General features: G+C 41.5%; 1 protein-coding gene across 1 annotated transcript; it reads left to right on the top strand.

The window, feature by feature from the left end:
- The first annotated feature begins 5137 nt into the window (after positions 1 to 5137).
- On the top strand, positions 5138 to 24759 carry SFT2D1 (SFT2 domain containing 1). The gene is made up of 8 exons (XM_075748569.1): positions 5138 to 5375; positions 12353 to 12439; positions 13930 to 14012; positions 16364 to 16445; positions 19653 to 19688; positions 20458 to 20516; positions 21926 to 21955; positions 24142 to 24759. The coding sequence occupies exons 1-8, from the start codon at positions 5313 to 5315 to the stop codon at positions 24179 to 24181; spliced, it is 480 nt and encodes a 159-aa protein (XP_075604684.1). The 5' UTR covers positions 5138 to 5312; the 3' UTR covers positions 24182 to 24759.
- The last annotated feature ends 483 nt before the right edge of the window (positions 24760 to 25242 follow it).

Here is a 25242-nt window from a genome sequence, read left to right as displayed (position 1 = left end):
GCAGTGGCAGGATGCACGCTGGCACCCCCACGCTGCTTGGGGCTCAGGCAGCCCAGGTTTGCAATGTTCTTCTCTGCTTCACAGCAGCGAGACCATGCGCTTGTTCACACAGAAATGAAACCACAGCTTCAGCTTGCCCTCTGCCAGGTGCTTCCATGCCTGTATTCCCTGTATGATCAGAAAGCCATCCAAGGCAGAGCCAAACACTCCTGCATGAAGTCAGGCAGACCAGAAGGATAGACCCAGATTTAAATTCTCTGTATCTATCTATAAATTGGGAGGGGGGAAAAAACCAGAACTTTTTTTTCCCTTGTTTTTATATTTTGCTCCCAGATATGCTTTGGAATTAAGATGCGTTTGTATCAAATCATTGGCAATACTTCAATGCCATCAATTTTGGGGGCTACTTCTGGGCTTTTTGGACCTAATCTCTTATCTTTGCATTGCTTAAAGTAGCGGTCCTGTCATGCATTTGTAAAAGCAAATAGAAATTATATATAAAGGCTGGCCCTGCCTATATTTAAATAGGTAATAGTGAGGTTCATCACCCTAATTCATCAGACTGAAACTTAGGTGTCTCATCTGACCTAGTCATCCATGCTTCCTCTACAGTCACTGGAGAGCAGAAGGCAATCTCTCTCTTACTAAAATAACTGCTTTAGATGAGAAGAACTGCCCTCTGAAAGCACCACTCTCTCTTTCTGTGGACTGTAGCAATCCAGAAAATTGCTCTAAATTTTAGGCTTGATTTTTTGGCTGCATCTAGTTAAATTTAATAAAAGAAGTGAAAATTAAAGCCTTGAAGAAGGTGGCTGTGATTTTGAAAACCCAACGGCTGCTCGTTGGAGGTGGCGCAGGAGATGTGCCCCTGTTACAAAGATCTTGAGCAGATCATCAAGTCGGATCTAATGCCTGCTTGGACGTCTCTCAGTCCTGGGATTGCCATGAGGGTGAGTCCAGAGGAGAACATGCTCTCTGGCATCATGGCAGGTCCCCATGCCTGGACCTTGCAAAAGGCTTTTGTGAAGGCACAACCAGCAGCACCTCTCTGGCCTACTCCCCACCACAGCCTACCTCAGTAATTCCTGGTATTAGCACTTTAGCATCCAACTTGAACAAAAAGGTACTGCCTTTCTACAGATGCATGGAGGGGGCAAGCTGGGGAAGAGGAGATGCGTGAGGCTTGTTGCATTGGTCTCAGAGCTATAGAGAGGTGACATACATGACTGGCACTACCACAAGGACTGTTAGGTCTTTAAAAAAACGTTCCCTGGGGAACCACGGTAAGCAGCAGCTGGCGAAGGCAGACAGCACGTACTCAGAGCCTGCCCCATGTGAGGGACTAGGGGCCCAGCACGTGGTTAACTGCAGATCTTATGCACAGCCTCCCATGGCCTCTGCATGGAGCTTCTGCTGCACCATCCTTTCTCCTCCCCAAACACAGTGGGTTAGGGATAACGATCATAGAATCACAGACTTGTTTAGGTTGGAAAAGACCTTTAAGATCAAGTCCATCACTAAACCATGTCCCTAAGCACCACATCTACACATCTTTTAAATACCTCCAGGGATGGTAAGTCAACCACTTCCCTGGACAGCCTGTTCCAATGATTGACAATCTTTACAGTGAAGGATTTTTTCCTAATATCCAATCTAAATTTCCCCTAGCACAACTTGAGGCCGTTTCCTCTCGTCCTATTACTTGTTACTTTGGAGAAGAGACTGACACCCATTTCACTACAACCTCCTTTCAAGTAGTTGTAGAGAGTGATAAGGTCTCTCCTCAGCCTCCTTTTCTCTAGGCTAAACTCCCCCAACTCCCTCAGCTGCTCCTCATAAGACTTGTGCTCTAGACCCTTCACCAACCTCATTGCTCTTCTTTGGACACACTCCAGCACCTCAATGTCTTTCTTGTAGTGAGGGGCCCAAAACTGAACACTCGAGGTGCAGCCTCACCAGTGCCGAGTACAGGGGGACAATCACTTCCCTAGTCCTGCTGGCCACACTATTCCTGATACAAGCCAAGATGCCAAGAAGGCCACCTGGGCACACTGCTGGCTCATATTCAGCTGGCTGTCAACCAACACCCCCAGGTCCTTTTCTGCCAGGCAGCTTTCCAGCCATGATGCAGCAATGATATTGCACACACAAATACTCTGGAAGCCATTGGCACATTGTGGAGGCATGTTGGAAACTGAAGGCAGTTAGCAGCTGATGCAGCGGTCATGCAGGATAACACACTTTCCTGCTCCCTGTCTCCCCTGCACGTGCATGAAAAGGTGCATGGTGATAGCTCTCTCTCTCAGCTGGTTCCATGAGTGGGAGGGGAAGGGGGGTCCTGCTCCTGAGGCTTCTCCTGGCCATGCATTTGCATGCACATTCCCCTTCATGCCTTGAAGATCAAACATAGCATCTTGAGCAGTCAACTGAATGGTGACTTGGGTTGGGGCTTTGTGGGAAGGCTATGGAGATACAGAACGGCTTGCATAGTTTCAGGTTTAGTGGGAGGCCCAAAGATTTCAGCTGCGGGTTGTGTGTTGGTTGGGAGAAGGTGGGGAAGAGACAGCCATGCTCTGACACGTTTGTTGTCATGCCACCATTTCCAGTGGAAGCATGAGCCCACAACATTTCTGTGGAACAGAGGAACTAGTAAAAATAAACTGTGGGTAATTTTTGCCATCCCTCTGCCCCAGCAAATAGCAGTGAAGCAAAGCAGTGAAGCAGCCATGATGCATGATGCAAAGTGCGCTGGATGCTGTACTTAAAAGGTCTCACTGACCACCTCCAGAGGTGCCTGAAGCATCAGAAAGTTCTCCCTCCTTCTCCATTCAGTGTAAAACCAACAAAGCTACTTTCTGCTCTCACCAGCTAATGCCAGCTCTGCTCCCTGCCCCCCATATCTACATGCCTTGTGCTTCTAGCTGTTCTGCTACTGCAGAAGTCAACAGGCCATAGGGGAGAGACCTTCCTGGGGTTTGAGCTGTAGGGATGTAGCCTGTCAGGCCCTGGTGTGCCAAATTCTTCCAAGTTTCATTTCCCCTGTTCCTCACAGGCAGAAGTCAAGGCAGGGAGTGGTCTATCCTAGTACTCCCACCACCCTGCAGAAAACAGTGTCCTCAGGAAGCTGGGGGCTGTGGGTGGGCAGCTCTAAGCCACAGGCTGCCTTGGCTTCTCCCTCCAGGACAAGCAGGCATGCTTTCCTCTCTTTCACAGGCTCCTCTGATGAAGAAGGGAGGCCCTGGGGAGGCAGGAGGAGAGAGGAGGGGCCATCAATGTAGTCACTGGCAGAATCCTCCAGGAAGCAGTTCTTGGTCTGGGGTAGCGGGGAGGGGCATGGAAACAGCAGCTCCTGCTGGCAACCAGTTCCCTTTGGAGCCGCCACCAAATGAGACTCCCATGTTGACACTTTTGAGCCAGCTGCAGAGGAGGGGAAGGAGGTCACCAAGGTCCTCTGCTCACCACCTCCTGCCCCTGTCAGCTGCAAAGAATGCAAGACACCCAAGCCAAGCAGCTGGCAGCCAGCTCTGGACAGGATGCCATGACCAGCTGAGCCTCTTCCTTTCTCCTATGAGCATGGGGCCACTGGGCACACCAGGTACCAGGAGGATGAGGTTTGCCCCTCTCATCCCTTTCCTCATTTCTCTTCCCCTTTTCAGAGGGGTCACAGTCATGTTGTTCCCTTACACACGCTCTTTCTCCTCCCCGCTCAGGTCCTTGCAAGGTACGGGCCCTGCTGGCCGGCTCATGGGGTGACATTTTGCTGTTGTCTGACTGTTTTCACATAGCTACGTCTGCAGGTGTTTCACCCACTCAGAATTTTGGCCTTGATCTAAAGCTTCCTGAGATGCTGATGGCCTGTCATCAGGCTGGAAAGATATGGTTTGTGGCCCAGTGTTTCACCCAAAAGCCCATGTACAAAGCATGTGGGAGACTCTCCCTAAGAGAAGTGTGCATGGGGAGAGGAACAGGATGGGAGCTCTCCTCTCATGGAGGGGAGAGAGGGAGGGGAAGGCTTCTGTCCTGCAGGGCCTCATTGGGGGCCTTCATCTTCCTCTCCTGCCCCACTCCACACCGCTGCCGGCTGTCACTGCAGCCCAGCAGCAGGCAGGGTGCACCCGCGGCTCCTTCTTCCCCTGCCGCCAGCCTTGTTCCCCTGCAAACCATCCAGCCGGAGCTGCGGTGCTCGTCTGGGGGCCAGTCACACAGCGGAGCCACGTGCCAAGATGCCCCAAAGGGCATACGGGGGGTCAGTGTCGAACAGAGCAGGACAGGGCAGACTCACGTGGAGTGACCGTGCTTGAACAGAGGGGATGGTGGTTGGAGTGCTGCTGGGAACGAGCAGGCGAAGCAGCCAAGACACGAGGGCAGTGCAACGGCCTCCACCATACCCTTTCTCCCAGGGGCAGAGGTTAACAGACCAGCTAGAGTCATACTGGAAACCTCTGCATTAATACATGCGTTACATTTATTCATGGAAGAAGGCCTTTATGGGTAACCTCATTTCTCTCTGCTCCACTCATTCGTAGCTGGAAAAGCACCTGGCTTACTTGCAGGTGGCGTGCAGGATGCAACAGACACCCTCCTAATTCAAGGAGCGCCAAGGCTGTTTGCATCGGGGTTTGCAGCACACCCGCTCTCCGGCAGCTCGACGGCCACACGCTCAGCCCACCTGCACCATTTCCGTGCCACGACCAAGCTAAAAGCCGGCACAGGCCCCGCCGCCCAAGAGGACACTTGCTGTCCTGGGGTGCGGCAGCCTCTCCCGGGACAGGCGAGCCTGCCAGTGCCCCAGGCCCCCTCCCTCTGCACCGCGGTTCTAGCAGAGCCCCGTATAATCATGGGCGTTACCACCCCGTATCTACACAAAAGGCTTTATTTAACGGCGAACTCGGACTACTGAGCTCATGCAAATCGTGTTTCCGTGCATATCGAAATAAGCCAAATCCGCAGCGAGCGACGAAGCCGGGGCCCATGAGGAAGCCTGCCCTCCTCCTCAGCGCCGCCACCGAAGCCTGCACGAGTCCCCCCCCCGCGAAGCGTCACGCGCAGCGCCACCCTGCAGCACTGCCCGCAGCACCGGCCGCGAACCGCCCCGCGCAGGCCGCGCCGCCGCCCGCCCGCCCGCCCGCACCCCAGTGCGCAGGCGCGGGATCTCGCCGTGGTTTCGCGCTCAACCGCCGCTCTGCCCGCCGTCAGGGGGCGGGGCTTGTGGGTGCGTGTGACTTCCGGGTGGGCCAGCGGCCCGGTAGGGGAGTGCGGTTTCGTCCCGTCCGGTGCGGCTCGGCCCACCTCGGTCCTGCCTGAGCGACGGCATGGAGAAGCTGCGGCGGGTGCTGACCGGGCAGGACGACGAGGAGCAGGGACTGACGGCGCAGGTACCGCCCGGCGGGGACCCGTTCTTCTTCCCTCTCTCCGCACCGGCGGCCTAGTGGCCACTGCTAACGGCCGCCGAGCTGCGGCTCTCGGGCCGGCGCCCCTTCTCCACGGGAGGCTGAGCGTCGCCGGCGCCGTGACCGGGGGTCGCTGAAGCCTCCCGGCCCTAGGGCCCCACTGGTGTCCGCGGCCTCGGGCGCCGCGGTGTTCCCAGCACTTCCCTCTCCCTGGCCTGTGCCCGCACACCCCTCGCCCCCGCGGTGTCTGCCGGCATGCCCGCCCGTGTCAGCAAGCGGGAGAGGCGGGGGGCAAAGGGGAAACGCAGGCTTGCTGCGGGCGCCGAAGGACGAGGTTTGTGAGCACCAGGCCCAGCCCTGGAGTAAGAATGGGGGAATTTTCGGTATCTGGGGAAGCTCTTTGTTGTCTTAGTGATTTGGGATCCTTTGGTTTTATTTTCTGTGTCCTGCTTCGAGATAACAGGGTCTCCTTGTCTTGTGTGTATTGTTCCTGTTACGTGGCCTTAGTACTTAATGATCAGTTAAACAAGAGGTTTTCTTTCTAAGCTGTTTTCTTATGCCCCTGAATTTGCAAGATCTGTGAAAGACTTTCTCTAGACAGAGATAGTTTTGTGTATATTGTGCTGATGTTGCTTTTTTTGCCCCATGCTCCTCATGTTCAATTTAATTTTTTATTTCCTCCCCACTATCTTTCTCATCATCTCATCTGAGACTTCACTTCTAGGTTGAAGCAAAGCTGACTATACTTACAAAGAACCATTTATACTATCAGCTCCCTTTTAATTGGTGTGACTGCGGGTCGAAGTGCCCCACATCACAGAGTATCTTGTTACTGTGTGCTACGGGATGCTAGAGCACAGTGGAGGAAGCTGGAACGTAGAGCAGCCTGGATCTGAGCTGCAGCTAATAAAACTTGGTGAACCAGCACAGCCTCAGTATAGTTGGTGTCTATGGCATGATACTAGTTCCAGCAGCTTGCTGCTGACATGCTTTGCTTGTCTTTGCACTGAGTCACTGCTGGTCTTCAAGGTTTATGAACTTGGTCTCTGCCACGGCAAAGCCGCTAAATTGTACCTATACCTGATGAATTCTGGAAGCAGTGTAGCATCTGTGCCATGTCACACCAGAGCTTGCTGCCAGCATTTGGGAGGGATGCTTCACCTTCTGATCTTATCACAAGATTATCAAAGAAATACATTTCTGTTAATCTTAGTTCAAGTCTAAGATAATTAGTTAATTTGCCATCCCAATGCACATTTAACAAGAGACACATGCTAGTGACATAGAGTTCTCCCTTACTTGATGCTGTGGTGTTCATTTTAAGGCAACAATCAATAGATAAATGCCAAAGTATTTAGTAATTTTATAGTTGAGGTATATATCCTGAGGAGAACTGGGCTAAGAATGTGTCATTTGTTAAATGTCAGTAACGAAGCTATATATGATATGATTATTGCATGTAATGATGTTGTTATAGCCGGAGAAGACTTTAAATAGGAAAAATCTGCCTATATTTAAAGCCTATGCAGTTCATGATAGAAGAAAACATATAAATATGCCTTTGTCATAGTGCTTCATGCTGAGAAGGTGAACCAGAAATATCTTCTTTCAAGTAAATAAATACCCACTGAAGAAAAACTCAAGTGTTGTAAGTTAGGCAATGTCTCTGTTGTTGGTTTCTCTCAAAGTAGGAATGTATTTGTAGAACACTGGAAATCAAGCTTATTTTTAGTAAGGAAATTCATATATGACATTCACTAAAGCTATAGCTTTACAGCTGAATGGTGTTGACTATTTTTAAAGTGTGTATAATAGAGCAAAAAGTTTGTGCACCCATGCAGAGAAGGACGCATTTTAAGAGGTAAGGTTGTGAAAAAAAAAATAAGGTTATGTATTTTGTGCATAAAATCTTCCAACTGTTTTAGATGACCTTTCTGGAACAGAGTCATGTGTTTGGTTAAAAACAATGACACTCTCTTTGGAATAGCTGATAGTTGTGTAAGAGCCGTCATATGGTTTATGTTCATAGATGTGTCTGTATTCTGCTCCTTCTTGATTTTTGCAGAACCATTACCATGAAGTCAGCAGTAATTCCTGTTAAGTAAAGTAGAAGAAAAGGCTATGGAAGTGTTCAAGGCCAGGCTGGATGGGGCTTTGGGCAACCTAGTCTAGTGGAGGGTGTTCCTGCCCATGGCAGGGGGGTTGGATCTTGATAGTCTTTAAGGTGCTTTCCAACACAAACCATTCTATGATTCTGTGATGATTCTATATAGTGAGACAATTGTGTGATGATTCAATGAAGTCTTTCTGTACTTTCTAAACTCTTCAGATGACCAACTGTCGCTTCTTGCTACAATTAGATCAATTATTCTAAATATGTTTTAAAAAAGGAATTAAAGGAATTTATTGCAAAAAAAATCAGTAATAAATTGTGAATATACCAGTGTAATGATGTTGTCAGGGCAGCATTATGCTGTTTAGTTTTGTCAACACCAAACCTAATATAAAATCAGTCCCTATGACACATTGGCTTGTTTTCTGGCTGTAGTTTCATGATAGTTGTAGATTGACAACTGCTTAAAGCATTCAACAAGATTTTTAGCAAGGAGGAATAGACCAGATATTTAAATTTCTTATATTTTACTCTAAAGTGTTGATAGAAATATGTATATGGAAGCCTGTTAGGGAAAGATGAAAATAAATCTCTACAATTTTTTTTTAAATATTGCTTATCAACTCAATTCTGCAAATGTACTCAACATTTCTTTGAAATTGAGTTTTCTCCATTACTTGCATATTCTTACATTTACTATCACGAAAAGATGTAATTGTTAACTCCTAGAATCTTTCTTAAAACTGGTAAAAGAAAGTGCTTCTATTTTTTTGTTTGCCCACATAGAAAACTTCTGTAAGATAATTAATGTATGGAGGGAGCCTAGGTAGATGTTCAAAATCACAAGAAATAGTTTGGAACAAAGGCAGCCTTGCAGATTATCATTCATATGGTTTATTGGGTGTCTGTAGCAAGCTGTTCAGTAAAGACACTGTTATCTGTTGTTTGCAACTTGCGTGTTAGACTGTTGGGAGACTGTTCCTTATGTTCCAGGAAGTCTGCCTTCCGGATTCTAGTTTCCACTTAGGGTTTCCTCTTGATTTCTGGATGTTTTCGTCATTTCTTCGATGTAATATTTTCTTGGAATATCCTGTGAAGAAAAATCTTTGCTTCTTGCCCAGGAGTTTGACATTAAAGCTTAGCTATAGAAAACTAAGGGTTTCTGTTTGTTGATTTGTTTCTTTTTTTCTTTTTATTGCTTAGAAACAAGCTGATAAGCAGTATAGGCAGAAGGGTATGTTTTACAGAAACTCCCTTGCCACTGCGATGGCACAGTTCTCCATATGAATCTTTCCCCAAAAATTTGGAATTTGCCTCAATCTTCTAAGTAGAGTGTAATGCCACCTCTTTTTATCTGAAATCTAGGATTAGCTGTATGGCTAATGTCAGACAATTAAAAAAAAGTTCCAGTCATCCTTACATCGTTTCCTGCTTTTGTTGCATAGGCAGCTTAGACTTACAAACTTTTTCTTAGGGTTCTGGTTCATGGTCTCCGAGTGTAGGTGTAAGAAACTAAGCTGTTACTTTGGGGTGTCTCACAGCCCCTCTTTGAGAAATTACTGCTCCTACAGCACATGCAGCAGAACAGGCAGGTACTGTGTCAGGTCCTCAACTTTTACAAATTGTAGCCTGGCATTTTAGCACCAGCTGGAGTCTCTGGTTTAAGTAGTTGACCTGTGTACCTGTTATTCAACCTCTGCAGCAAGGTGCTTCGCTACAGGGGTGACACAGACATCTTGGAAAGGTAACCCGTTCCATTGCTTCCATGAAACCTAAAAAGTTTTGAGTGTCAGGGACTAAGGAAAATACATTACCAGATCTCCAGTTTCAGGATTTCAAACGTTGCGTTAACTAGGTTCAAATTGATTACATAAATGGTGATGCCATCAGGAGTTGTTGGAGGATCATCCTTCATTTTAATGCCCATTAATTTATTTAGTTTTATTACTACAGCGAATACTATGTTGTTGTGCTCTGGCAGTCCTCGTGCCACAATTTATCTTCCTGTAGTTCATGTGCATGTATTGTTAATCTAATTCAATCTAATTTTTTAAGAATTAAATCCATAAAATGTATTAAACTAGTTTTAAATTCATATTTTAAATCTTGTGGCATTTTTTGTTCCAAGCCTTTGTGTGGTTCACTTATTTATGGTGGTGTTATTTTTTTCCACCTAATAACTATTAGGGATTTAAATGAAGGTAAAGATATTTTCAGATTCATAGGAAAAATGAAATTTCCTGGTCGTTGTTTCAGGAACACTGTCAGATATCAAGACTAGAAATAGAATATTAGTAAGTGGCAGCAATATGCCTGATACACTTGAAGAAACAATTTAACTTCATCTTTTCCCTGTTTTCTAGGCAATCTGAAATGCATACGTTGGGTGTACCAGTAGTCTTGGCCCATCCACACTTCATTTCTGAGCAGGGATGGAAAAGATTTTTACTCTTTTCTCTTTTTTTTTTTTTTTTTCCTCCCCCTGTGTCCATGTGACTAGTTGCATGAATAGGTGTGACTAAAAGCATGATTCAAATGGGTATCTTCAGTTATGTTTTACCAGCTCTTCCTGCACTTCTTACATACATAGGCATTCAGGAATATGACTGTCAAACATGACTTCAAATACTAAGCCATCTTTCAGTTACTGTTTTTGTCTGTCTTTAATGCATACGTAAGGATAAAGAGTTGGACCTAACAAGGTAAGCTGGATCTTCTGACCTTTGGGGAGCTCTGTCTTAACTGCTGAACACAGGGAACGGGAAAGAAAATTCAGAACAATATTCTATCCCAACTCTGCATCTGCTCAGACAGTATGCAAATATAAAAGATTATTTTTAGTATTCTGATCCCCCTTCTGAAGTAAATATGCAAAGTACTTAATTTGATTAAATAAGGTTAGTAATTTTTTTATAAGTAGAAAGTAGTCCAAGCTATTCTTTGTTGACATACGTTCAGATGCTGCACATGCTGTTCAGATCGCAGCACATAAATATGTACTTGTATGTGGCCCTTTTCTATTAAACTAGGTATGGATTCTTCATTTGTACAGATGTGAAATTATTATAGGCAGTAACCAAATTTCATTCATTCACTTATCACTACCTGAAAGAGAAAGTTCTCAGAAAAGTAGCAGAAATATCAAACTCATTGGTTGGGGAAGCTCTAACTTATATATTTGGTTAATAATACTTGATTGAAAATATCTGTAGACTAGATAACAAGAAGACAAGTTTGCTTGTGTCATGTGAACAAATAGGAAAGTTAGCTTTTTATAGTCATCTTACATAAGCTGAAACCACACTTCACTTAATAGACCAGTATTTAATTTGTGATGTGGAGTAAGCTGAAATACATTGTTCTTACAGCATGGGTGGAGAAGATGAGCTGAGCATATCTAGCAAGTCACTTCTGCTGAAAGGGGCTGTTCTCCTGCCAGCTGTGTGGATCTGCCTCTCCCTGTGTTAGCCCCGCCGCTTTTCTGACATCTTGCTGAGCTGGTTTGGCTCATTATTCAGTCTAGCATAGGACTAAGTCATCAGAACAGAAAGAACGCTAGTTCTTTTCCCGCTTCGTGAGTTGTGTCACCTAGCTCAGCTCATTAAAGGGTCTTGCAGGTTCTGTAGTCGCACTGGAGAAGCAGGAACTAAAATTACTGCTTTCAGCAAGTTAGCTGTCTGATGAGACAAGCTGTGTTAATCTGCCTACACCTTCACCTGTAAGGAACAGTAATTGAAGGGGAATCATAATGCTTGCAATGGGTACTTGTACTAATGTGTACAATGTGCCCTTGTGGCTGGGAAGGCCAATGGTATCCTGGGGTGCATTAAGAAGAGTGTGGCCAGCAGGTGGAGGGAGGTTATCCTCCCCCTCTGCTCTGCCCTGGTGAGACCACATCTGCAGTACTGTGTCCAGTTCTGGGCACCCCAGTTCGAGAAAGATCGGGAACTACTGGAAAGAGTCCAGCGGAGGCTACGAGGATAATTAAAAAACTGGAGCATCCCTCGTGTGAGGAAGGGCTGAGAGAGCTGGGTCTGTTTAGCCTGGAGAAGAGAAGACTGAGAGGGGATCTCATCAACCCTTATAAATATCTAAAGGTCGGGTGTCAAGAGGATGGGGCCAGACTCTTTTCAGCGGTGCCCAGTGACAGGACAAGGGGCGATGGGCACAAACTGGAACACAGGAAGCTCCATGTGAATATGAGAAAAAACTTCTTTACTCTGAGGGTGACAGAGCACTGGAACAGGCTGCCCAGAGAGGTTGCGGAGTCTTCTTCTCTGGAGATATTCAAAACCTGCCTGGATGCCATCCTGTGCGATCTGTTCTAGGTGATCCTGCTTTAGCAGGGGGGTTGGACTAAGATGATCTCCTGACGTCCCTTCCAACCTCTAACATTCTGTGATTCTCTAATGGGTTCTGTCTAGTAACAGGAAAAGGTAGTAATGTCTATACGAACATACAGTGCTGCACAAATAGATATATTTGCAAATTGCTAGAAGGTTCATTCATTCTTCTGCTTTGGTACAATAGTGAGAATTTTCAATTATAATTGTGTGGTGAAAAGAAAGTCTGTTTGAAAGTGGAGCAGTATTGCTTGAGTGCCAGGATATACCTTCACAGGTTTTGTCTTTTTTATTTGTTTTAGAAATACATTTCCAAATTGCTAATATAATTTCCTAAATTGAAATAATTAATATGCAAGCAACTGTTAAGCAAGGTAAAATAATTGTTTCTGGCTAATAAATTTTGTTTGAAATTAAGAACTTCAGTAGTAAAGAAAAAATGCCTTTAAATTGTTCAAAACTGGTTTTGTAATACCCTCTTTCCCCCCCCCCCCCTTCCCATTAAGGTCCTCGATGCCTCAACACTCAGCTTTGGTACCCGACTCAGATGGTTTACCATATGTTTTGTTGCTGGCATTGTGTGTTCTATTCTTGTAAGTAGTTTTTTTTCTCCTGTACTTTATTAATGTTCTACAGTAGAACCTCATTCATACTTATGCTTTATATGTGATTCTGTGTTTGCTTTATCCTGTATCTTAAATGTTGTATCCATAAATTTAACTGGACATTAAATGTATAATTGACAGGTAGGGGCGGCTGTTTTGTAAGTTATGATTTTGACCATCTTTCTGCCATTTACAGCAGAGAGCATTTTTATTGTAGCATAATAACATTTCTCACTAAAAGGTCTGAACACTGACAAAATATGCTGTATTTTTAATTTAGATTTGTGAGTGATGTAATACGAAAGAGCTTTTGCTGCTGTTCAGTGTATACCTATCTTGTTTTTATTCTTTCCAATAAAAGGGGAAAAGGAGAGGGAAGCTTGAAAGGTTTTTTAAGGCTGAAGAAACCGCAAGTGTAACCTGTTACACTCACAGATCAGTAGGTGATGACTGTGGTAGCATGTTGACACTTGAAAAACCTGCTACGCTTCTATTGATCTTAGAGTCAGCAAGTCATTTGTTCATTCTTGAACTTGTGTTGGCAGGAGGCTCAAGCCTGCACTTAAAAGTTGAAAACCATTAATTGATTGGGTCTGACACAGGTAACTTGCAGTACAAAGCGGTTCTTCCATCTGCATGAAAAGTCTCAGAAGCAGGTGAAATAACATTGAGGAAGTATCCAGACTGCTGGTTTTGCAGTTTTTCTTTCTGGGTTTTTTTTTCATGATGAAGTAGGATGTTGGTTCTTCACAGAGCATGACTTTTGATGTAAGCTAGTCAGCAGCCTTCGGCTAATGTGTGTGGATGACATTTGCAGTTTTTGAGGAGACTCTCAGGCAGATTGCCTTGACTCATAATGCATTATGGTAGTAGGATGGAGGAACTTGTTCTGTGTGCATTAGTTTCTGTTTTGCCATTATTTAAATGACTGCTGCTGCTCTTTCATTTAGTGTGAAAAGTATTTAAACCAAGGAGACTTATGTAATGGCAGGAAGAAGCAGCTGTGGAGGAGCAGCCTGTTGATTGTTTGAGGAACTTAGTTAGAGATAGCCACTCACTGGATTCTCCTGCAGGTGGAAGCTTCTGATTCTTTATCAAAACTTGTGATTTAAGACTCCCTGAGACCCAGAGGTAGACCAGAACACTTGCTGGTATTACGTATGAGAGGGGATTGTAACAAAACTGAAAGTGTCATAAATAGAATATAAACAGTGCAAATAAATGTTATAAACAATATAAACAAACATTGCTTAGTTGAAAAAAATATTGTGAAATATAGTAAATCAATACATTGTTTTGCCAGTAGGTGGCAATAGAAGTATGCTGAATATTGAATACTACACATCTGAGAACAGTATACTCTGCTGATATATGTTAGAATGACACTCTTCATAGTCTGCAAATATATTTATAGACTATAAAATCGTAATAAATTGAATTAACTAATTACAAACATACAAAAACCCTATCTTTTATAGGGAACAGCATTGCTATGGCTCCCAAAGGGGATCAAACTTTTTGCAGTGTTTTACACCCTGGGAAATATTGCTGCATTAGCCAGGTATGATTTCTTAATTATTATTATTAAAGTACCCTCCTTTTCATCTACATTTCCATTTGCTTTTACTCTAAAACAATGTCTGTGTTGTGTATAAACAGCACTGGTTTTGTACTGAAGTGCTAATAACATAAAATCTTGCTTGTCTTGCAGTTTTAAGATTATCATAATTAGTGATTATCAGTTACTCACTTGTTATTGCCCCATTGTGATGTCTTACGTGATTGTTTTGTAGATGCATCACAACTGCTATCTGAAGTATGAATAACAAATTGTTGGTTATTTTGTACTTTTTACAGTTAAGTCCTTCTGCCAGGTACAGAGGTGCCTCCATTTCAGAGGCAAACTGGTAGTTTGCCCAATGTGTGCGTACTTTGTTACTGGAAGGAACCTTTTGCTTTTAACAGAGAGATCATCCTGTTTCCCTTTCTCTCCTTACTTTAGTCTTTATTGTTTGTTGTTGATGTTTTGTTGTGTGGGGTTTTTTTAACTTAGTATTTTGGGTGTGTTTTCATTGTTTTAAATTAGCATTTTAGAAACGTAGTACTAGTCAAGTCTAATTGTCAGTGAACTAATAGGAAGGCTTTTACAGACTGGTATTTCTTTTAGGAGAATCCTGAAAAACTTTAGTCTGGACTCCAACCAAAATTAGAAGTAAAAGGTCCCTTCCCTGTCAGTAGTCCTTTTAGATACAAACAACAGGCAACGATGTTCCACAAACAGTAGGAAATGACAATAAAGTCCCAAATTGGGAAGGAGATTTGAAGTTTTTCAGGTTTGTTCGTGAGTCTGTATTTAAAACAAATGTAGTTACCACTCTTACTAAATAGTCTTGTCTAGCCTGTTTCTGCTGTAATTTCCTAGCGATAAACATGAAAACAATACTTATGTTCATCATCAGAGAATAACCAAATATCTCCTACAGAATGCATCCTATATAGGAAATATCCTGTGTAAGTGGAGGACCTCTAGAATTTTTTCCAGCCTTTCTGCTCCGTATGGATTCTCTCTTGTATCTCTAGAGAATTTCTTTTGATGTCTGTCCTTCAATGCTAATCAGGCTAGCATCAGTGCATTTTGCTTTCTGTATTTTTTTGGCCTATTTTCTGTGGCCTGAATCTCCCTCATTTTTACCATCAAGTTTTCATCATCCCTATCCTTCCACTAGCTAACAAATTTTTTTATTCTAGTTCAGATTTTTTTTTGTCTTAATTTAATTTTATGGCCTAGCAGCCAAGATTAAAAATTACTGAGAATAAGTTAGTTTGGATTGTAACGAATTTAAAACCTTTTTTCCTATTGAACTGAGAAAACTTGGTTTTCCATTTCATATGAACTTTTGAGGTCTGTCCATTCAACATATAGAAGAAAAAATAATGAAGAGAAGGGGATATATGCACAAAGTTGCTGGTAGGGGAACATCTGGGTATGGGAGATCATGGGTTTGGTTACTGCTTGGCGTGTGGACTCCCATATTTCTTCTATCTTAGAAGATGCATGCTTCACCAGACCTATGACTGGTTTCAGGAGGGAGCTCTACCAAGCTCTTCCCTGCTACTGACTGTTGCATTTCATATAAATAAATATTAATTAGAAAAGGAGTTAAATTAGGTTTCCTGCTCTGTAGTAAAACATTCAGACCACCACAAGGTTACAGGCATTCTCACTAAATATTTTCTACAAAGCTGAATGGCTTCAGTTTACAGGGAAGGAAGAGACTCATCTCAGAATACTTGAAGCCAGATAATTACTCCTACAATTGTGAATTCTTGGTTCGCATCACATTTCTTTGCTTAGGTACAGCATAGCATTGCTGATTGTATTAAATCCTCCTGCTTTATTCTACTCTGTAGTTAATTTGAAGGGAGAATGAAAACTAACTACTGAACTTTTTCCTTCTCTTTTTGCTTACTGAGTTTGGGCAAAGAGAGCTTCCCTGTAATCTTGATTGTAGGTACTGGCATGTTGGCTGGGTAAGAAGTTTATTGTTAAACAGAAACTTTCTACAGAAGTTTGGTCTTTGTATTTTTTGCATTCTTTTAGCAAGTCCTTAGAATGCTCTCAACGTGAAATTCACTAGACTTCAACTTGTCAACCGTCTGCTACAAGTGGTAATGTTTTGGAAAGAATTTCATGACCAAGGGTGCCTCAATATGTAAGCTGTTTCCAGGACTAAATTTGTGGAGTATTTCACCTTTCATTCTAGCAGGTCTCTGTTGCAAAACACAGAATAGTTTTTTTTTAAAGCCTTTGTACTCATTTAACTGTTGAAAAACTGGTTAATGACCTATTATCTTTTGCAAAGATTTATTTGAAAGTGATTTACCATTTGTTTTGTTTTTCTCTCCTATTAGTACCTGTTTCCTGATGGGGCCACTGAAGCAATTGAAAGCAATGTTTGAGCCAAAAAGATTAATAGCCACAGTTGTGATGTTGGTAAATACACTATCTTTACTTCCCTTTAGCCTCAAAGTTAAACCTGAGGCTTTACTAAAGAGAGGTTATTTCTCAGTCTACCTCTTCTTTGTACTGAGTAATAGTAGTCAAGCTGATTAGCTCTGTATATCATAAAGATTATCTAACTCCTTTCTATAAGCCTGTGTTTTTGTTGCTTATAGTTTTTTTTTTTAAATCAATGATTTGGAGTAAAATGTTATTTACTAAATATTTCTTATTAAATGCTATATTAGGTTGATTATTTCTAATTTGTTTTCTAGAACAATTTCTTCAAGAACAAGGCTAGAGAGAGACTTTTCAGCTGCCATGAGAAGTCAGCAGTCACCAAGTCTAGCCTGACAGTTTTGTTGGCTGCAGCTCTGTTTGTATAGCTTAGTGGTTCAGTGTTTTCAAAGCAATAGAGAAAATTAATTTCTCTCCCCAAAGTCTGGGAAGCCACATGTTCAGCTTCACGCTTTTCCATTGTGAGGTTGTTGGCTCCTTTACTACTTCCATGATCATCACTTCTTCTTCCTGGAAGATGGAAAAACCAGCCCTGTCCCCAGTCACAGAATTCCTATCCCAAAACTCTGTATTAGGTAGTTAAAAACACGTTTCTACCCTTGCTGCTTCTCTGGTTTGTACTTATTTTCTCTTGTTTCTTCTGATTTGTTTCCACTTTTATTTTTGAAATATAGTTGGCTGTTCTATTCTTCCTATCATATAATTTTCTTTTCTAGTTGATTACTGCTGACGTGGATAAGAAACCCTTCATGAATTCTTTCTGGGTGGCTGTCATATGGGTTGTATATTCTCACTTTCACACACCCACATGAAAAAAGAGTTATTTCATTTAAGAAGCTCATGTTTGTCCACATGTTTTGGAGAAGCGACTTGATCCTTGCTTGGACTCCAAGCTTTGTTAAAGAGGTGACACTTTGCCGTCTCTTCCAAATCATACCAAGTTACAAGTCCTAGGGAAGTTATGTTTCATAGGTCTGCAGTAAAATGTCCAGGAATATCTCCAATTTTCTAAAGTCTGTTTGCTGAGCAAGCATTCTCCAGCGCTTTACAGCTATGGGCTTTTTCTGGTCAAGCCGATGGCCTAGGCTATCATGCTAAAACAGCCAGCACAAAAATTATTTGCTCTGTTATCCTGTCATCTGCTGAGCTCAGACATGGTGACAAAAAAAAATAGCTTGCTTTGAAGGCTACAGAAACAAGACGTGTCAAGGAAATGGAAGGAAAAGAGAGAGTAGAAAAAACATCAGACCTACCTACCTGTGCAGAGAATCTACCAACAAGGTTAGGAAAAGACAGAATGAAGAGGTTTCATCTAATAGGGAACAGGAACATTGGATGAGAGCTAAGGCTGTTAGGATGGAAAAATTCAGTAATATAGAGAACAACTGGAAAACTTTAGAATACTTTTTTCTGTATTTGACTGTTTTCTTCCCCATCCTAACACAGAGCTAGAATTATGGGCAACTCAAGAGTCACAGATATGCTTGGAAAATTTCAAGAGAGTCTGCCAATGACACCAAGCTGTGTGGTGCATTTGAGATGCTGGAGGGAAGGGATGTCATCCATAGGGACCTTGACAGGCTTGAGAGGTGGGCCCATGCGAACTGCATGAAGTTCAACAAAGCCAAATGTGAGGTCGGAGCAATCCCAAGCACAAATACAGGCTAGATGGAGAATGAATTGAGAGCAGAGCTGAGAAGGACTTGAGGGTGTTGACTGATGAAAAGCTCAACATGACCCAGCAATGTGCGCTTGCAGCCCAGAAAGCCAACCGTGTCTTCGGCTGCATCAAAAGAAGCATGACCAGCAGGTCGAGGGAGGTGATTCTGCACCTCTGCTCTGGTGAGATCCCACCTAGAGTACTGCTCCAACTCTAGGGTCTGCAGTACAAGAGAGACATTAAGCTGTTGGAGCGAATCCAGAGAAGGGCCACAAGGATGGTCAGAGGGCTGGAGCACCTCTCCTATGAAGACAAGCTGAGGGAGCTGGGGTTGTTCAGCCTGGAGAAGAGAAGGCTCTGAGGAGACCTTACAGCAGCCTTCCAGTACCTGAAGGGGGCCTACAAGAAATCTGGAGAGGGACTGTTTACAAGGGCATGTAGTGATAGGATAAGGGTTAATGGGTTTAAGCTGAAAGAGGGTAGGTTTAGATTAGATGTTAGGAAGAAATTCTTCCCTGTGAGGGTGGTGAGGCACTGGAACAGGTTGCTCAGAGAGGTTGTGGATGCCCCATCCCTGGCAGTGTTCAAGGCCAGGTTGGATGGGGCTTTGGGCAGCCTGGTCTAGTGGAGGGTGTCCCTGCCCATGGCAGGGGGGTTGGAACTAGATGGTCTTTAAGATCGCTTCCAACCCATACCGTTCTATGATTCTGTGTTATTTTTATTTCTTTCAGTGAAATGTCAACAATTTTTTTAGGGAAAATTTAGAGTTTTGTTCTGTTTTCTACGGTGTGTAATGACAGAGGGAGCCAGGTGAGATTTAGTGGAAAAGTTCAAAGTGATGGTTAAGCTTGCAAAAATGGTGTGATTCATTTGGCATAGTAAACCATTTCATTGTAATGTTCCATCAAAGGTGTATAAGTAGCTTGAATAAAGCTTCACATGAGGTTTTTCACTGTATATGAGGCAGCTGCTCCCTAGTGGGCTCTTTATTACTGTCAGAAGATGAAAAAACACTGGCAGAAGCAGCAGAGCTTGTTTGCCAAATACTGTAATTGTGAATGTGTGTTTTTTAATAACGAATTGTTCATAGTGATGCACATACTTTCTTGTCAGATGTTAATGTTATGAATACTAGATCCAAAATTACACTATGTACTGAAATAATAGAATAGCAGTTCCCAGACTACTTGGTTGCTTTCAAGCAAGCTTTATCACCTAAGCCCACCTCTTAAGAGGCCTACCACATAAGGCTACACAGACCTAATTATACTCCTCTTGGTTCCTGAAGTCAATTCCTGCCACCTCTTTCTTCTAAGACTTGTCCCTGCCCTTCATACTGTGCTTTGGAAAACACCATTTTACATGGAGTTCAGCATACAGTCACTGTATGACAGCCTGTGGCTCTGCTTGCTTCATGAGTCGGTTCTGAAAACGCTGATTACCCATTGAAAACATGAAAACAGTTACTGTATTTGCTTTGTTGTGTATTTGAGTATTCATTCTCTCCTTTCATCTCCCCCCAGCTTTTCCTAGTATTGACTCTGTGTGCTGTATTCTGGGTAAGTGAGAATACTTTGTTTCTCTAAAAAGCAGTCTGGCTTGGTTAGTTTATTAATTGTATTACAGCTTTAACATACAGATTGGTTGTAGAGGAAAGATGAGCTTGTGTGTGGTATTTGCATTTTTAACTGCAATTGAGTTTAGGTGGAGTGATGAGTCTGTTGGCTACAAAGCAAATGCACCCTTCCACCTGTATGTGATGTAGATGAGAATACAGAATCTAGAGCATCAGGTTCAGTTTGCAGACCTCTAGTCTGAGAACTAAGAAAAGCAAGTTAAAATACACTTTTGTCGTAGTGATGTGTACTTATGTCAGAGAATATCAGAGAATATATAGTGGTCTTTAGAAACCATGGGCACAGAACGTTAAACTCATTAAGACAAAGGAAGAGAGACAGAGCAAGTACCTTCAGGCATCTTGATTGAAAAACTGGCTGTAGTTATGTTCCATAAAAGTAAATATGTAGCTGAAGTGAACTTCCATGTTTAGAGAAGTACAGTATCGTGAACAAAAGTGAAAGTGTTAGCATTGATGCTGTTACATGTTTTCAAAGCTAGAGAAGGTTTTCATAGTATGATGTTAACAGTGATGGATAAAACGAGTGGAAACTTGTCAGAGTGGGAAGGAGTAGCAAATTAAGTTAAGACAAGGAAATTCAGGCATCGTCAGTTAACTAAATTTTTGGCTGAACAGGGTGTTGCAATTGTTTACGGTATAGCCTGGTGCAAAATGAACTAACTTGCAGTATTTGCTTTATTTTTACTTAGTGGAACAAAAAGGGTTTGGCGGTGTTATTCTGCATATTGCAGTTCTTGGCAATGACCTGGTAAGATTCTTAAAATTAATTTCTTCTCCCTGTCCCTACACCCGTATGATTATAAACCTAAATATATACGCTTTGCATAACATGTGTGCCCAAATGCTAGCCTCAATCTGTTTTTCTAAGCTAGGTTGTATAACTTCAGCAAAATCTATATGCAGTCATCTTGCAAAGATGGTAATTTTAAGTATATTCTGCAATGTGTGAACTTAATTGAGGCATTATGAAAGGAATTATATGCAAAAAAATTCTCACGCCTTTTCTCTGTTGTGAAAGTAACTGTATGCCCTGCTTTTGATTATCTCCCTCTTTTTTGAGTTCTAACTAAATTTTCATTTTTGAAATGGAAGAAACTAACATTTTCATAGGGTGTGTCCTTCCCCAAGAATATTGTGCAGCACTGGGGAAAGAGCAAGTGGATGCGAGAGGCTAAATTTAGTGCAGCAGGTACTAGGGTGACCATCCAGATGCGCTGAAAGGCCAGACTTGGGAATGTGTGAGCACAGTTAGGTGAATGCTTGCAAGCCTGGCAGAAGTCTTGGAAATGACTGCTTTCTCCATGGAGATACAACTGAACTGAACATACTTGGTCTCCTTGTCCCAGGTGAATTACTACTACCTCTTAGCTGATCCAAGGTGACCACAGTTCTTGTTTGAACTTGCCCTGAACACCCAGTGTCTGTACTGAACTTGGAGCTGAGGACAAATACCCATTTGTTCAGGATAGGGACTGTTGGGCATCGTGCCGGGCCCAGGTAAATGCTTGATGCTAGATAGAGGGAAGACCGCTAACTCAAACTATATTCTACGTGTTTACAGCAGACAGCTTTGCATTTGCTAAGTGTCCTAGGGCTTGATCAGGCTGGGCATGAGAATAAAACATAGCCTGGAGGCTTGTGTGAAACAAGTTTCAGAGGATAATAGAATTATCAGCTGTTGGAGCGTCACAGGTGTTGCGTGTTATTCATACTACAGCATATATCTGTGGGTTACATAAATAATGTGGTGAGATGGATATTTGTATAGTAATATATATTGTCTTTTAAACTGGAAAAAGTTCTCTGTCATCTTGAAGAATACAGTTTTCTCAGAAATCTCTATTCCTTTTCACTCTGATGTTAGTAAATCTGCTTTTTTTAAGTTTATGTGCAATAGAAATTATGAACTACATTAAAAAAACAAACAAAAAACAGAACCAAAAAAAAGGAAAAAGGAAACCAGGAAAATCTTGGCAGTACTTTTAGTTCTTGTCTAAGCGTGTCTTCTTTTCTCAGGTAAGCATTAAATTAAGTACGTAATATTGTTCAAAGTTTTGTTACAACAGGTTGCTTTTATTAACTATGGACTGAAGTGAAATAATTGGGTTCTAGGAGACATGAACACTCTCAAATATACTTTTTTCCTCTCTTTTTCAGGTATAGTCTGTCATATATTCCTTTTGCAAGGTGAGTCGGCATAATTATTTCCATCTTAACAAAAGTCAGTTATCTTTATGCTAGGCGGGGGGGGGGGGGGGGGGGGGGGGGAGTCCTTAAATTCAGTATGTGAAAAAACAATCTTTTCCCTTTCCTTTTAATTTTTAGAAAATGACATAGCTGAACTCAAAGTAATGCCTAATAAAAGTTTTAAATATAAGTAAAGTGCATAGTAATTCCCTTTGTTAAATTTCATTCTAGTTTTCATCACTGAAAATAAATTGACTTTGTTTAAATTCTCCAATGATTTAAAAATGCATTGATGCAACAGTGACTTTTCCAGTACTAAAATTAAAGAAAGTTAGAGATCTGAGGTTTCAGTTAAAAGCAAACAAATAAAAGCATAGATTCAGCTGCTAAGTCTATTTGTGAATTCCTCCAGTTTTTAGAAAAAGCAAAGGCAATGCTTCATGTAACTTTCATTTTTGCGAGCTTCTCTTGTCACTCTTGCGTGTATAAAAATTGAAGGAAAGCTAGCCAAACACAGTGAAACCACAAACTGAAGAATCTATTTTTTTCTATAATGTATCATGTAAAATGCAGTTTTGTCTCTCACTAGTGTGTATTTTAAAAAAAATAAAGTGCTTCCATGTCTCTATATTACTTAATGAGGTTCTCTGTAGTGAAAGTGGGGGGGAGAAAAGAATACAAAGTATTGTCTATCCCTTTCCTCTGATATATTCCTGTAGTGTTTCTGTAACTTTGCCAAAAAATTTGTACCACGGATTTGTTTTTAAAGCTTCAGATTTGATCTAGGGAGGATTAAGTAATTTTTTTTTAAGGTAGTAGTTCATAATTACAATTAATTAAATGCTTTAAATGAACTCAGGCTTCAAATTGTCACTTTACTATTTCTGACATTTCAAGCTAACCCAATCAAAAGTAGTATTCTGAATTCTTACAGTTCCTGTGCCCACGTGACAGTCTCAGCAGGGTCATTCTTTTTTGCTCTGCACAGTAAACAAGTTGAGTTGCTGGTCACTGGTATTTTCTTCCCTACCAACAGTACTTTGAGTTCTGGTCAGAAAAACATTAGGTTATATGCATCACTTAATTTCTTTGGGTTTTTTTGTCTATTAGATTTTATGAGTCAGAGAACTGGATTTTACACAGGCTGCTTTTAGTAGTATGGTGATTTCTTTAGGGATTATTGAGTTATTTGCTCATGTGGAATGCTGTCATAAATTTCTTGTATAGGCTGCCTTTCTTACAGAAATAGTGATCTAAACCATCTTAAGTGCCAGTGAACATTGTTATGTAATTTGTTTAAAGTATGCATTCATCTTGATTTCAAAAAAATTGTCATTACTTGATTTATCTCTGTTAATGTTTTAACAACAATTTACTTGTTCATGGTTGGTTCTTCTTTTCAATTAATGGTGGCTCTCCTGCTGGCATGGCAGGAAAAAACCCAACACTAGACAAAAAACCAAACCTCAGAACAACAACAAAAAAAATACGTACAGTGACTTTAAAAGGGTCATAGTATTTTTCTTCACTTTTCAAATTGACTAGAGAATACAAATTCCACTCCTTGTTACGTTTTTGAGAGAATAAAAAATAAAAGGGACTGTAGTGAGTGATGTAAGCATAGAATAGTCAGAAAACAGTTTGTTTATTGTCGGTTAAAGAAGTAGACCCCTTCAGCCCTTTCAAACCTTAAGGCTGAGCCAGCTCTTTATCCTGCACTGTTTGTACATGCACTTTAAACCCTTCAGCCTGGGTTTTTATTTCCTGCAATGTAATGTTGCCACTCAGATGTGGCTTGGCCTCAAAACACCTGAGCCTTGCTGATTGTCTGGCCCTGGCGTGCTCCTTAGCCCTGCCCTTGCTGGCCAGCCTTTGTGAAATAAGGCTTTGACCTTTGCTAAGCCACCAAGTGTGCTGTGGAACAATTTTTAACACTGTCTGCATTTTAGCATCCGCTTGAGTGTCAACAGTGTGGAATCCTTAGACACTGTGGGAAGAGCTGAGCTTCAGAGAGGGCTGAAGGCTTTGCTTTAGCTGGGCGCTGTAGATGTACTCAATGTAATGATGGCTGCATTTGATAAAATACTGATTTTTGTCTTTATGTAACATTTTTAATTTTAAGTATGTAATGGTTGATATGTATATAAAGAAAATAACAAATAACTGATTTTTTTTTTTTTTTAAAGGGATGCTGTGATTAAATGCTTTTCATCCTGTCTAGGGTAAATTAAACACAGGAACCACTGTATGCTTTACAAGCCAACTTTTATTCCTCTGTGAAGTTTGCTCAGAAAACTGTACTTTTCCACTCATGAAATACCCAGTAACAACTTAGTATTTCCCTTGCTTTTTGCATTTGGGGGATTAAATAATTTTTACTAGAAACAGTTTTAAAAATAAATTGGGTAAGCTGTTTGTGTTCACCCTCGAACTTTTAGGCTCTTTTTTTAACAAAAAAGTACATTTAAGTACTTTGTGCAGAGTAGTCTTAAAACTACCTTGCATCCAGCAACAGTTTATTCCCCAATGGAAGCAAGCCACTAAGATCTGGGTAGTATGCATAAAGATTTCATTTACAGTTCTCTCTAAAATTTGCAATGTGCCGTTTATGTTTGTATATTATTCATTGTATGCTTTTCCAAAGAAAGAGTTTTATAAACATTGTAAAGATTTGATAAGTTATAATTAACTTTTCCTTTGAAATTTCTATACTTGTGCCTTATGGAAAAAACTTGATAAGAATATGTGAAAGGTCTGTTGAAAGCTTGTTGGATTTTATTAAAAAGATGTATTTTAAATGATAATTTTTTTAATTTTCATACTTAAATACTTTTTTAGTAAAAGAACTTATGGCTAATGTATAAATCAGATTGTGAAATAAATTAGTTTTAAAGGTGCCTAAATATTTTTTTTTATTTAGGAATCTGCTAGAGGGTTGAAAATTTCAGCATTACACATGAATAAATAGAAAATATATTAAAAAGTGGGATATGTATATGACTATATGAAAACTTGAGTTTTAGATCTGCAGAAGTGACTTTAAAGCTTCTTTGTGTTAGTATTTAGAGAAACTGTTCATTCTGACTTAAGCTGATAACGGATAGAAGTAAAATACTCTAATAATTTGCCTAGCTTCAACCAGATGTTCTCATTTCTAGTTTTTTTTGCAACTAGAGCTATTTGTTATTCAGAAGCAAAGTTAAATCGATAATGTTTGATGGCTGATACTATATTACAGGAGGTTCTTTTTAGCACAGGACGAATGTGCTTGATTTACCTGCATTTTA

Source organism: Balearica regulorum, chromosome 3, assembly GCF_011004875.1.
Source record: "Balearica regulorum gibbericeps isolate bBalReg1 chromosome 3, bBalReg1.pri, whole genome shotgun sequence".
Classification (NCBI taxonomy): domain Eukaryota; kingdom Metazoa; phylum Chordata; class Aves; order Gruiformes; family Gruidae; genus Balearica; species Balearica regulorum.
This window is presented reverse-complemented; position numbering and strand designations above follow the sequence as displayed.

Excerpts from the sequence above, each read along its gene's own strand:
- SFT2D1 (XM_075748569.1), top strand. The coding sequence starts at position 5,313 with ATGGAGAAGCTGCGGCGGGTGCTGACCGGGCAGGACGACGAGGAGCAG. Across the intron at positions 14,013-16,363 it reads AATATTGCTGCATTAGCCAG|TACCTGTTTCCTGATGGGGC; the intron begins GTATGATTTCTT and ends CTCTCCTATTAG. Across the intron at positions 16,446-19,652 it reads TAGCCACAGTTGTGATGTTG|CTTTTCCTAGTATTGACTCT; the intron begins GTAAATACACTA and ends ATCTCCCCCCAG.